The sequence below is a fragment of the Arachis hypogaea genome, chromosome 1 (genome assembly GCF_003086295.3).
Source record: "Arachis hypogaea cultivar Tifrunner chromosome 1, arahy.Tifrunner.gnm2.J5K5, whole genome shotgun sequence".
Lineage (NCBI taxonomy): Eukaryota > Viridiplantae > Streptophyta > Magnoliopsida > Fabales > Fabaceae > Arachis > Arachis hypogaea.
In genome coordinates this window covers 8732450-8744973 of record NC_092036.1, presented here as the reverse complement: position 1 = coordinate 8744973, position 12524 = coordinate 8732450, and the positions used below count along the sequence as shown (strand labels likewise).

General features: G+C 42.5%; 2 protein-coding genes across 2 annotated transcripts; both read left to right on the top strand.

Annotated features, from left to right (window-relative positions):
* The first annotated feature begins 1291 nt into the window (after window positions 1-1291).
* Window positions 1292-2289, top strand: LOC112708774 (kunitz type trypsin inhibitor 104). The gene has a single exon (XM_025760949.3). The coding sequence runs from the start codon at window positions 1576-1578 to the stop codon at window positions 2212-2214; it is 639 nt and encodes a 212-aa protein (XP_025616734.1). The 5' UTR covers window positions 1292-1575; the 3' UTR covers window positions 2215-2289.
* A 4115-nt stretch (window positions 2290-6404) lies between these two features.
* Window positions 6405-11720, top strand: LOC140178984 (uncharacterized). The gene is made up of 3 exons (XM_072216855.1): window positions 6405-7207; window positions 7271-8832; window positions 9193-11720. Exons 1-3 carry the CDS (start codon window positions 6405-6407, stop codon window positions 11718-11720), a joined length of 4893 nt encoding a protein of 1630 aa, XP_072072956.1.
* Window positions 11721-12524: the final 804 nt, after the last annotated feature.

Here is a 12524-nt window from a genome sequence, read left to right as displayed (position 1 = left end):
GCTGATGTGGAAACTCTTTGATGAAGTAACTTCCTACCGTCACTCTGAACCAATCTTAGCGATTGATAGGGGTAATGGTAGAGGAGCAACATTACTCGGTGGCCTCCAATCGTCTCAGAAGAGAAGACTAAGCTAAGACGAATTGCAGTCGCTAAGGGCTCGCTGATGCAGAAGTCAGTCATTGGACTAACCTCCACTGGGACCAGATCACCGCCCTCAAATGTCAATACTAAAGTATATTTCAAATTGATCTGGGACCCGAGGTGCGAAAGTAGAAGCTTAGAGCATAGATAGTATGTTGGAAGGTGCTCCTAAAAGGAAAGACTCGAAAACAAATCAGTGAGGCCATGCCGGTACGACTGAATATGCGTTAAAAAGGTCAATCCCTCCCCTACAAAAAAAACCTGCGCGCTTCCTTAATAGGAGTTATACACTGACTAGAGCTACAAAAGAAAAGAGCTAACCCAGAGCAACAAAAGAGGCCGGGCTTGTCAGATTTGCTGGATCTTTTCCTCTCTTTTTCTTTTAATCTTTTGATGACTACTGCTGTCATTTTTGGGTTTTTTGAATTATATTATAATAAAATAATATTTTTTAATTTTAAAATTTTGATACCACAAAACAGTTCACTATAGTCTATAGATGGAATTTATCGATGGATTATTTACTTTTATCGACAAATTTTAGATTATTGATAACTTTATTGGTGGATTAATGTATCCGTAAAAAGATTTGCAAAAATATTGATAAAAACTACGGTGGAATCAATTTTATTTAGAGTCGTTAGATGAAAATTTAATCAAATAAATTAAATTATTTAACAATTTTTAACTGTTAATTTAACATAAAATTGATTACACCTAAATTTTTACCGTTCTCTTAGTAAATTGCTGCAAATTTGCAACTCAATTGCATTGCATATAATAACAGGTTATCATACAAATTTTTTCAAAGTAATTTTTTTTTTTTAATTTTGGATCAATTATTCTACTCATCGAAATGTTTATAAACAATAGGTTAAAATAAATTATTTGAAGAGAGAGATATGATCGAAGAAAAAAAAAGCTATATGATGTTTAAACTGAATGCCCACAGTTTGTAAATCATCAATGCTTATCCCCTCTCTCTCTCTCTCTCTCTCTCTCTCTCTCTCTCTCTCTCTCTCTCTCTCTCTCTCTCTCTCTCTCTCTCTCTCTCTCTCTCTCTCTCTCTCTCTCTCTCTCTCTCTCTCTCTCTCTCTCTCTCTCTCTCTCTCTCTCTCTCTCTCTCTCTCTCTCTCTCTCTCTCTCTCTCTCTCTCTCTCTTCTTGAGTATCATACCATTCGAATATTCTCTCTGTCTTGCAAACTTTTCGTGTGAGAAAATGAACTTAACTAGCACTATATATGAATATATCACTCTCAAACAGAACAAATATCATACGTTTCAGTTATTGTGTGGTTTAAGTAACACTTGTCTCTCTATCTCTCTCACAATACAAATCGATATTGCATATTATAGCTCTAAACATTATTGATATATAGATATACTTTTGCTAAACATAATAAGTTCAGGTCTATTTGATTTTGATCTATTATGTTGATAAAGTTATTTGTAAGCCTTGCAATCTACATAGGGCTGCTTATAACTATTCTCTCATCAATTGAACCATCATCAAGTAGTGATGCAAATTCTGCAGTTCTTGACACACAAGGTAACAAAGTTCAAAGTGGTGTTGAGTACTATGTTAGGCCTGCAATCACAGATGATGTTGGTGGCTATGTCACATTGATTGATAGAGTTTGTAATAATGGTTCATGCCCTTTGTGTATTGGCCAACAAAATGTTGTCGGGGCCTCAAGATTTTCTATAAAGTTTACACCTTTCATTGAAGGGGAGAGTGTGGTTAGAGAAAACAGAGTTTTCAAGGCGTTGACTTTATGTGTTCAGTCAACGGAATGGAAGGTTGGGGATCAAGAGAGTGTGAAGAGGTTGATTGTGGCATGTGATGGTGGTGATGATCAAGGATTATTAAAGGGTTTCTTCAGAATTGAAAAGGGTAATTTGGGTATTTACTATTTTGTATGGTGTCCATTAGAAGTGTGTCCTAATTGTAGGTTGAATTGTTCATATGTTGGTTATTTGATTGATGAGAATGGAAATAGGTTCTTGGCTTTGGGTGCTAATAGCACTCTTCCTCTGATCTTTGAGAAGGTTAATGATGTATCTAGCTAGGTGTTTATGTGCTTTTGATTTGATTGATTTGTAATTTCAGCAAAGAAATGTGAAATAATAATGAGAGGTTATGAATCTCATCATCTTCACTCATTAAGAGGTTATGAAATAACAGAAATATTCAATAATAAAAAAATTAATAAAAAATAGTCCTAATTTGTATTATTTAATATTTATTAATTCTGATAATAATTAATAAAGGTTAAATATAACAGATTTTGGTTGTTTTTTTTTAGCATTATCAATAAAATAATAACCAAAAAAAGATTCAAAGCAATTTTTTTTATCACCAAGGCAAAAGTCTGGAAAAATAAATTATACACAGTGGTGGATTTAAGAGGGTATAAGACTTTAAGGTGGGCATGGTCCCCAATTTTTTTTAAAAAATAGTACTATTAGTTTATTATTATATTATATTAAATATATTTTAGTATATTACACACTAAAAAATTTTACATGTTAGTAACTTAATATGTATAAATTATAATGTGTATTATAATATATTAGTAGCAATTAACAAATAAATTTAAAAAATAATAAAAGCGTATAAATATATAAATAATTGAAAAGTTATTGAAAAAAAATAGTTTGGATTAATGTAAAAAAATAACAACTATAAAAAAAAATTTTGTTTTGACTCTTTCTATGACAACAATAACAACTAAATAGACTTTTTAAATAATAAAAATGATTAAAACAAGACGAAAGACAAATTTTTAGCAGATTATATAATTGTATATGTTAAAAAAAACTTCAAAATTTATTTTAGATAATAATTGATAATTTTAGTTATATGAAATATTGTAGAACAAATTTAAAAATACCAAAATACTAAAATATGTAGTTAAATATTAGTTACTATATAATATAATTATTAATTTTGACCTATATACTATAAATTATATATTGTTAACTTTTTGTTAGATTATATTTTAATTTATTTTGTATTTAATTTGGCTCCTCTCTTATAAAATTTTTAAATTCGTCACTGATCAAAGTAATTATTCTAAGAAAAATCTCCTAATATCAACAGAAAATTGAAGCTAAATAATGCTAAGAAACAAATCATAAATAAATAATTAAATTAGGAACTTTGTGGTAACTAAGTTTAGCTATTCCTTAAAAATATAAGTAAGAGTCACATTTTAATCCGTGGTTACCATGATCTAGATCATTGTTACTAGTGAAAAGGATGCATGAGAGGCTTGCAAAGAGCTTTGGCGAATAATAGAGAATCCAAAAAAGATATCACAAAACTTTGCACTAGTGATTGAACAATTACCTAAATTTATACTGAAAACTATTACGTAATGTACCATGATGGTCCGAAAAAAAACACCAAACTATGTAAATGACTGAAAACTCAGCCACTTGATTCATGTTCTTATTTGACCACTCAACCGAAGACTAGTATTCTTTGGCAAGTGGATTTCATGCATAGAAAATTAAAAACTACGAATATAATAACAGTGGGTGAAGATTGAAGAAACATATGAAAGTGTGCCTTACAGTTACGGAAGTGTCCGAGAACATACTCACTGCAACCACTCCATTATAGGCAGTAATTTCTTTGCAACACCCGAAAAGAAAATGCGGTTGTTTTAATTTTTCCAAATAGCTATGTTGCATATTATATTAATGAAAAGTATAGGGTAAGTAACTTTGTTAAATTCTAACTATAACTAATAGAAAATAGTAGAAAATAGTAAGTCATTGTATAAAATTTCACACTATTAAAATTATTATTGATGGCTATTTGATGACTATAAATCACAAAAGTTATTGACCCTAGCATTCCTCTTATATTTATACCACCAACTTTTTTCAGCCAATCTTAATTTATTTTTTTAATATTATATTTTACTTATTTTAAATTATAAATTATAAATTCTACCTTCTAAAATTGACTAGTGTTAATTATCAAAAGTTAAGAATATTATTTATACATTAAAATTAATTATTATATATTTGTATATAAATATATGAGTTATTCTAATATGATGGTGACTATAATTATTATAATATTTAAAAAAATGTTGTTAAAGTTAAAATAATAATTTTTATTGTTAAATAATATTTTTTTTAAAATATAACTTAAAAAATTATTAAAATATAAAAAAATATAATTTTAATTTTAATAATATTTATATAATTATATTACTATAATATAATCATACTAAAATATATTTTTTAATTTAATTTATTTCTAATATATATTTTTATATTTTAACATATATTTTATTTTAATGGCAAATTTTCGTATACAATGCTTGATCCAAATATTAGTTTCCTGTCACTTTTGTTGTCATAAATAAAGCTGGAACACGACGCTCATCTCGGAATTCATGAACATCAGTCAATAATTACAGGATCTTGTATTGGATTTTGATTCCCTCTTTGATTGAGCTATCGAATCACAGAAGAATGAAGTTCTTATTGGTTTGGGTGCCGCAATTGATGAAGCAAGTGTGGAGAACTACGGTGGGTGTTGCGTCAACTGTGGTTGGATTCCTCTGTTTCGCCCTAAGTTCCTCCTTCAAAGACCTGTTTGGGGAGTGGAACTCGCTGAAGATCGTTGTTTACACGGTGGTTGGTTTGACGGTTTTACTATTTGTGTTCTATGCCAAGGAACTGCATCTCATTATTATCCGGAAGAAGTTCGTGGAAGTGAGAGCACATGTTGGATTCTTGGTTTTTGCCTCCACCACAGTCTACTCCTTCTTTTTCGATAAAGCTACCAAAGGAAAACCAGATGCATACAGCTTGGTCTCTTATGTGGCCTTTGCCACCATGTCCTTTACCTCCGGATTCATCGAATTCCTGTATTTCTTCGCCGCGATTTTAATATCTCAATTGATGAAGATAAATGTGTTGTTAGGTCTTGTTGGTTTAGGATTCAGTTATGTCCTCATTATTGTTGCTGACTACACCATTGTGAAGCCGGAAGATCATCATATAACCAAACCAATCAAGTATTTTTTTGTAATCCAACCAACTAAGATAGAGGTGTGGAGATTAATAGGTCTTGTTTCAAGTGTGGTTGGACTGTTGTGCTATGCTCTTGGCTCAACTTCCAAGTATCTTTTCCAAGAGTGGAACTCCTTCAAGATCATTGTCTACACCTTATTCAGTCTGATGATTTTTCTCCTCGCTTTTCTTGCCAAGGGGGGGAGGTTCTTAAGGATCTTGAGGTTGGGAGCAAATATGGCAACTTTCTTGGTGTTGGCCTTGATCTTGCCTGGTGTCTACTCCTTCTTTGATAGTGATGCAAAGGTGAGAATGAGATTGAATGCATATGACATAATTTCCTGCGGTGCCTTCCACGTGATGTCGCTTAGCTTTTCATGGCAGATTCTCTGTTCTATTTTTGGGAGAATAATAGTATATTTCTTTGCCGGAGCTATGATAATACAATTGATGGAGATAAAGTTACTTTTGGGTATTGTGGGAATATGTTTCAATTATCTCCTCTGGGTTCTGGCAATCTTTATAGACAAGCTACCAGAATATATTGAAAAGGAGCTGTCTCCGGTAGTGAACATTGAGATCGCTTCACGACACCACAGTAATGAGCTACATGAATGCTTAGAATCCAATACTGCTGATGATGAGCACAGTGACCATTCAGACCACATTGTGCAAGCTGGTGAAACATCAGTACCTGTTGGTGTTGAGGAAGCGTTTTCTAAAATACAAGATTTGATTTAAGGAACCGGGGAAACAGATCCGAAAGTGTTACGGCCTGGCCCAATAACCGCACGGGTCGGTCTGACCCGATCTCCACCCGACCCGGTCACGTGCCCTCCAACCGACCCGGACACGCGTCCTGTACGGCTCGCACGTGGCTGCAGGACAACGTCCTCGGAAATATGGGCCTGTCCTCGTCCTGGGGCCCACTACTGACATGTATATAAGGGGAAGATTGGCTCTTCCCCCGAGGTATGTCACTTTCCCACATCATTCCCCCTGCTTGTACGATTTCTGACTTAGGCGTCGGAGTGTCTTTGCAGGTGGCACCCCCCCCCCTCGTCCATTCACCAGCCCAAGTGCTCGTCAGCTCGAGTAGTCCGCTACCAGTGCGACCCAAGTCAAGGCGTCCCCACCTATCCACCCTTTCACTTGTACTCCCGACCTGTCTGGAACCCGATTACCGAACATTGGCGCCGTCTGTGGGGACCCTCTTTGCCTGAATGGAAGTCGCGCCGGGCCCCGGCGACCGAGCTCGAGTAGCCGGAGCGGAGGGGGCAGCCTCCGTCGCCTCACAACGAGGAGGCCGGAGATCCCCCCAACAACACGCGAGAACCCGACCGTTCGGGGGAACGGGCGGCGATAGCGCCATAATAATGCAGGAGCTACGCCACAGAGTCCAGAACCTTGAACGACAGCTAGCCGACTGGGAGAGGGATGGATGGTCTACCGATCCAAGCTACACCCCGTCTCCCGGGGGCGAGGAGGAAGAGAGCTCTCACCGAAGCCACTCACGGCGTATATCTGCATCCCGGACGGAAACAGAGGAATCACCTATTCCAAGAAGACGGAACGACACGGTCATCTACTCTCGCGGCAGACAAACTCGCCCAACGATAAGAGGTCGTGAGGACGGAGAAGGGAAAACCGAGAGAACACGACAACCTGTGATAATGGGTGCCACGCCGTTCCACCGATCTATCCTCGAGGCCCGGTTGCCGAAACACTTCGACAAACCGACGGACATGAGGTATGACGGAACCCAAGACCCTCTAGAACATCTCACGGCCTTTGAGGCTAGAATGAACCTAGAGGGAGTAGGCGACGAGGTAAGGTGCCGCGCCTTCCCGGTAACCTTAGCAGGACCAGCGATCAGATGGTTTAATGGCCTCCCTCAAGGCTCCATTTACAGTTTCCCGGACATCAGCCGCGCCTTCCTGGCCCAATTCACAACACGAATAGCAAAAGCCAAGCATCCTATCAACCTTCTCGGGGTAACCCAGAGACAGGGAGAGCCGACCAGAAGGTACTTGGATCGGTTCAACGACGAATGCTTGGAAATCGACGGCTTAACCGACTCGGTGGCCAGTCTCTGCCTGACGAATGGCCTCCTCAACGAGAACTTTCGAAAACACCTTACCACGAAGCCGGTTTGGACAATGCATGAAATCCAAACGGTGGCGAAGGAGTACATCAACGACGAGGAGGTCAGCCGAGTAGTGGCAGCCAATAAGCGGCAGCCCGGTTACGGCCAGGCTCGGCAGTCCGGAGGAGACGGTGAAAGAACAAAGGAAAAGGCTAGAGAGGAGGCATCGAACAAGGCACCTAGGCCGTTCCCTCGAGTTGGGAAATTTACTAACTACACTCCACTCGCCCTTCCCATAGTGGAAGTTTATCAACAAATAGCTGAGAAGGGAATTCTTCCGAAACCCCGACCACTCAAGGACCGCACGGGTGGAAACAAGAACCTTTATTGTGATTACCATAAGGGATACGGCCATCAAACACAGGACTGTTTCGACCTGAAGGATGCATTAGAACAGGCGATAAGGGAAGGAAAACTAGCAGCGTTCTCCCACCTCATCAGGGAGCCGAGAAGGCGTTATCGCGACCAGGACGAGGAAGGCAAGACACGCTCGGCCAAGCGGCGACAGGAGCCCGAAGATAGAGACCATGACCTCACTGTGATAAACGTGGTAACGGCAAAAAACGCCGCACCAAAGTCCCGGTCGGCACACAAGAAGGACGCCAAGATTCTGGCGATCTCATCTCAACCAGTGCAAAACACCAAAAAACCTCCATCCATTTCTTTCGGCCCAGAAGACCAATGGTTCAGCGACGCCCCGGAAAACCCACCCATGGTCATAACGGCCAGGGTGGGAACCGGCCTCGTAAAACGGATCCTTGTCGACACTGGAGCTGATTCAAACATCATGTTCCGCAACGTGTTCGACGCACTGGGGTTAAAGGATGCCGACTTAACGACCCACCAGCACGGGGTCATCGGGTTAGGCGACCACTTCATCAAACCAGACGGAGTTATTTCCCTACCGATCTCGGTAGGACAAATACGAGGCCGAAGATCGGCGATGGCCGAATTCGTAATCCTTCGAGACTCCACAGCCTACAACATCATCTTGGGAAGAAAAACAATCAACGATTTTGAAGCCATAATCAACACCAGGTTGTTAGTTATGAAGTTTGTCACCGATGATGGATCCATAGGGACCATAAGGGGAGACCTCGAGACGGCGGTCGCTTGTGACAACGCCAGCCTTTCCCTTAGAAAGAAGTCCAAGGAAGCATCTGGCGTATTTCTAGCCGACCTTGATGCCAGAGTAGAGGACAAGCCGAGGCCGGAACCAGAAGGGGACCTGGAGAAATTTAGCATCGGGGACGAAGGGGAGAAGTTCACATTCGTTAACAAGAACCTCCCACATGAGCTGAAGGAGCCTTTAATTGAAATGATAAGGGCAAACAGAGACCTGTTCGCATGGACGCCAGCTGACATGCCAGGCATAGATCCACAAATCATCTCACATCACCTAGCCGTCAAGCCGGAAGCACGCCCAGTGTCTCAACGGAGAAGAAAGATGTCGGCAGAAAGGGCAGAGGAGGTAGCCAAGCAAACGGCCGGCCTCTTAGAGGCAGGTTTCATACGGGAAGTAGACTACTCGACGTGGCTCTCAAATGTGGTGTTAGTGAAAAAACACAATGGCAGGTGGAGAATGTGCGTGGACTACTCTGACCTTAACAAAGCATGCCCCAAAGATTGCTTCCCACTCCCCAACATAGATGCACTCGTCGACGCTGCGGCGGGGTACCGGTATCTGAGTTTCATGGATGCCTACTCTGGTTACAATCAGATACCGATGCACCGACCAGACGAGGACAAAACGGCGTTCATAACGCCAGGAGGAACGTTCTGCTATAAGGTAATGCCATTTGGCTTGAAAAATGCAGGGGCAACGTATCAAAGGCTGATGAACAGGATATTCCACAACCTCATAGGAAAAAGGGTCGAAGTTTACGTGGACGACATCCTGGCAAAGACAACACGACCTGATGACCTCCTAAACGACCTGGCAAGCGTATTTGCGTCCCTCCGTCAACATGATATGAGGCTGAACCCCCTCAAATGCGCCTTTGCCATGGAAGCCGGCAAGTTCCTGGGATTCATGATAACTCAAAGAGGGGTAGAGGCTAACCCGGAGAAGTGCCAGGCAATACTTCAGATGAAGAGCCCGGGATGTATCAAGGACGTCCAGAGGTTGGCAGGAAGGTTGACATCACTCTCTCGGTTCCTCGGAGCCTCAGCGGCAAAGGCCCTGCCGTTTTTTAACCTCATGAAGAAAGGGATAGCGTTCGAATGGACACCAGCGTGCGAAGAAGCCTTTCGACACTTCAAGGAAGTCTTGGCGGCACCCCCCGTTCTCGGGAAGCCAAGAGACGGGGAACCACTATACCTGTATCTCGCCATAACAAGCGAAGCCCTGGCCGCAGTGCTAGTACGGGAGGACGGGAAAACCCAACAGCCAGTCTACTTCATAAGCAAGGCTCTGCAAGGAGCAGAATTAAGATACAGCAAGTTGGAAAAGCTAGCCCTAGCGCTCCTAACTTCCTCGAGAAGGTTGAAGCAATACTTCCAGAGTCACCAAGTGGTCGTCAGGACAGACCAAGGGATTAGGCAAGTTCTCCAAAAACCCGACCTGGCGGGAAGAATGATGACTTGGTCCATCGAACTCTCCCAATATGACATACGATACGAGCCCCGGCAAGCCATCAAGGCGCAGGCCATGGCGGATTTTTTGGTGGAAGTAGCAGGAGATCCAGGCGAAGACATAGGCACACGGTGGAAGCTCCATGTGGACGGAGCATCCAACCAGACCTACGGAGGAGCCGGGATCATCCTAGAAAGTCCAAACGGGGTCGTATACGAACAGTCGGTCAGATTCGAGTTTCCCATCTCGAACAATCAAGCAGAATACGAAGCCCTCATTGGAGGCTTAACCCTAGCAACAGAGGTCGGCGCAAAAAGGCTGGAAGTATGCAGCGATTCCCAAGTCATCACTTCCCAAGTGAACGGCAGCTACCAAGCCAAGGACCCCTTGTTGCAGAAGTACTTGGAAAAGGTCAAAAGCTTGAGCCAAAAGTTCGACGAGGTCACGATCCAGCATGTACCCAGGGAAAGGAACACACGAGCAGACCTTCTATCAAAATTAGCCAGCACCAAGCCAGGGGAGGGAAACCGGTCTCTCATCCAAGGCATGACAAGGGAACCCGCGATCACACTACACATAGCGACCCTAAGTCCTTCATGGCTAGACCCCATCACCAACTACCTAGAACACGGCCAAGTCCCTGGTGACGAAAAGGATGCGTTGAAATTAAGGAGGGAAGCGGCCAAGTACGCTGTCATCCAAGGACAGCTATTCAGAAAGGGACTCAGCCAACCCTTACTGAAGTGCCTACACCCCGACCAAACGGACTACGTCCTCAAGGAAGTCCACGAGGGCTGCTGTGGGCACCACATCGGAGGAAAAGCCCTAGCGAGGAAGTTGATCCGAGCTGGATACTACTGGCCGACGATGATGGCAGATTCCAAAGAGTTTGTCAAAAAATGCATAAAGTGCCAACAGAACGCCAATTTTGCCAAAGCACCGGCAAACGAGTTAAGCTTGCTGACGACTTCTCGGCCGTTCGCTCAATGGGGAGTCGACCTCTTAGGGCCCTTCCCTGTCGGCCCTGGGCAGGTCAAATATCTCATAGTGGCAATTGATTACTATACCAAGTGGATAGAAGCCGAACCATTGGCTAGCATATCCTCAGCCCATTGCAGAAAATTCATGTGGAGGCAGGTGATAACACGGTTCGGGATACCAGAAGTCGTCATCTCGGACAACGGCGCACAATTTACTGACAAGAAGTTCACGGGATTTCTCAACGGCCTAGGAATAAGGCAAAAGTTCTCTTCGGTAGAACACCCTCGGACGAATGGACAAGTGGAGTCCGCCAACAAGGTTATCCTTTCAGGGCTAAAGAGGAGGTTGGACAACAAAAAGGGTGCTTGGGCCGACGAACTGGCATCAGTCCTCTGGTCTTACCGAACAACCGAGCAGTCCTCCACCAAGGAAACCCCTTTTCGGCTAACATACGGGGTGGACGCGGTAATACCCGTAGAAATCGGAGAACCAAGCCCACGGCTCCTTTTGAAGGGGGTAGAGGAAGCCGTAGAAAAGGACCTGATAGAGGAAGCCCGAGAAATGGCCCACTTAACAGAAACGGCGCTAAAACAAAGAGTGGTACTCCGCTACAACACCAAAGTGCTCAAGAGGGAACTCGAGCCAAACGACCTCGTCCTAAGGCGAAATGATATCGGCCTGCCGACCCCAGGAGAAGGCAAGCTGGCGGCCAACTGGGAAGGCCCGTATAGAATCAAGGAAGTGATGGGAAAAGGAGCATTCAAACTAGAAAGACTCGACGGCAAGGAGGTCCCGAGAACTTGGAATGCGGACAACCTAAGAAGATTCTACTCCTAGAAGAAGGACCAAACGCCGACCAGGCTAGCTAAGTAGTCGTTTTGCTCTTTTACTTTTTGAAATTCTCATAGCGGTTTACATCTCCTTTATACGACTACCGAATAAAACATACTTGTGCAAACTCTCCATTCTTTTATCTCCGTTTTTCAGACAAATCATCTTGTCGCGAATAACGACACCACCCGACCCGGGACTGATCACCCCGGGAGAACATCAACTACATTGTAACAAATTGCTACACGAGAGCCCACGGGCCACCGGTATAAACAACTATAAACCAAAAACGGTTACTAGAAGCGATAACGCAATCGAACAAGCAAGAACAATTTTATCGCGACAACACGAGCAAGCGACTAACAAGTCATTGTTCACAAGCCAAAATTAAAACGGCTAAGACTAAATTGTTCATAGGCCAAAACGGCTAAAGTCAAGTGTTTACAAGCCAAAACAAAACGGCTAAGCAAGAAACAACAAAATATAGAGTTCATTTCTTCGGAACATCAACCACCTGGCCATCCTTGATGATCTTAAAAACGCCAATTGCCGACGTGTCGAACTCAGGGGCAACAATTTTAATTTGAGCCTTCAGGGCTTCCTCGGTACCCAAAATCGCGCCTTTACCCTGTTTGACGACGTCTTTATACTTGGCCTTCCATGTTGCCAGTTCGGCCTCCACGGCCTGTTTCTCCTTCTCAACCTCGACCACGCACTTCTGCGCCTCGCCGACCTGTTTCTCCAGAGCCATCTCACGCTCGACCAGACGTTCAATCGTTGCGTCCGACTCTTTCTGTTTCTTCTCGGCAG

Coding starts and splice junctions, on each gene's coding strand:
- LOC112708774 (XM_025760949.3), top strand. CDS start 1,576: ATGTTGATAAAGTTATTTGTAAGCCTTGCAATCTACATAGGGCTGCTT.
- LOC140178984 (XM_072216855.1), top strand. CDS start 6,405: ATGGAAGTCGCGCCGGGCCCCGGCGACCGAGCTCGAGTAGCCGGAGCG. Junction 7,208..7,270: donor CAGGGAGAGCCGACCAGAAG/GTACTTGGATCG, acceptor CTCGGTGGCCAG/TCTCTGCCTGACGAATGGCC. Junction 8,833..9,192: donor GGCCGGCCTCTTAGAGGCAG/GTTTCATACGGG, acceptor ACAACCTCATAG/GAAAAAGGGTCGAAGTTTAC.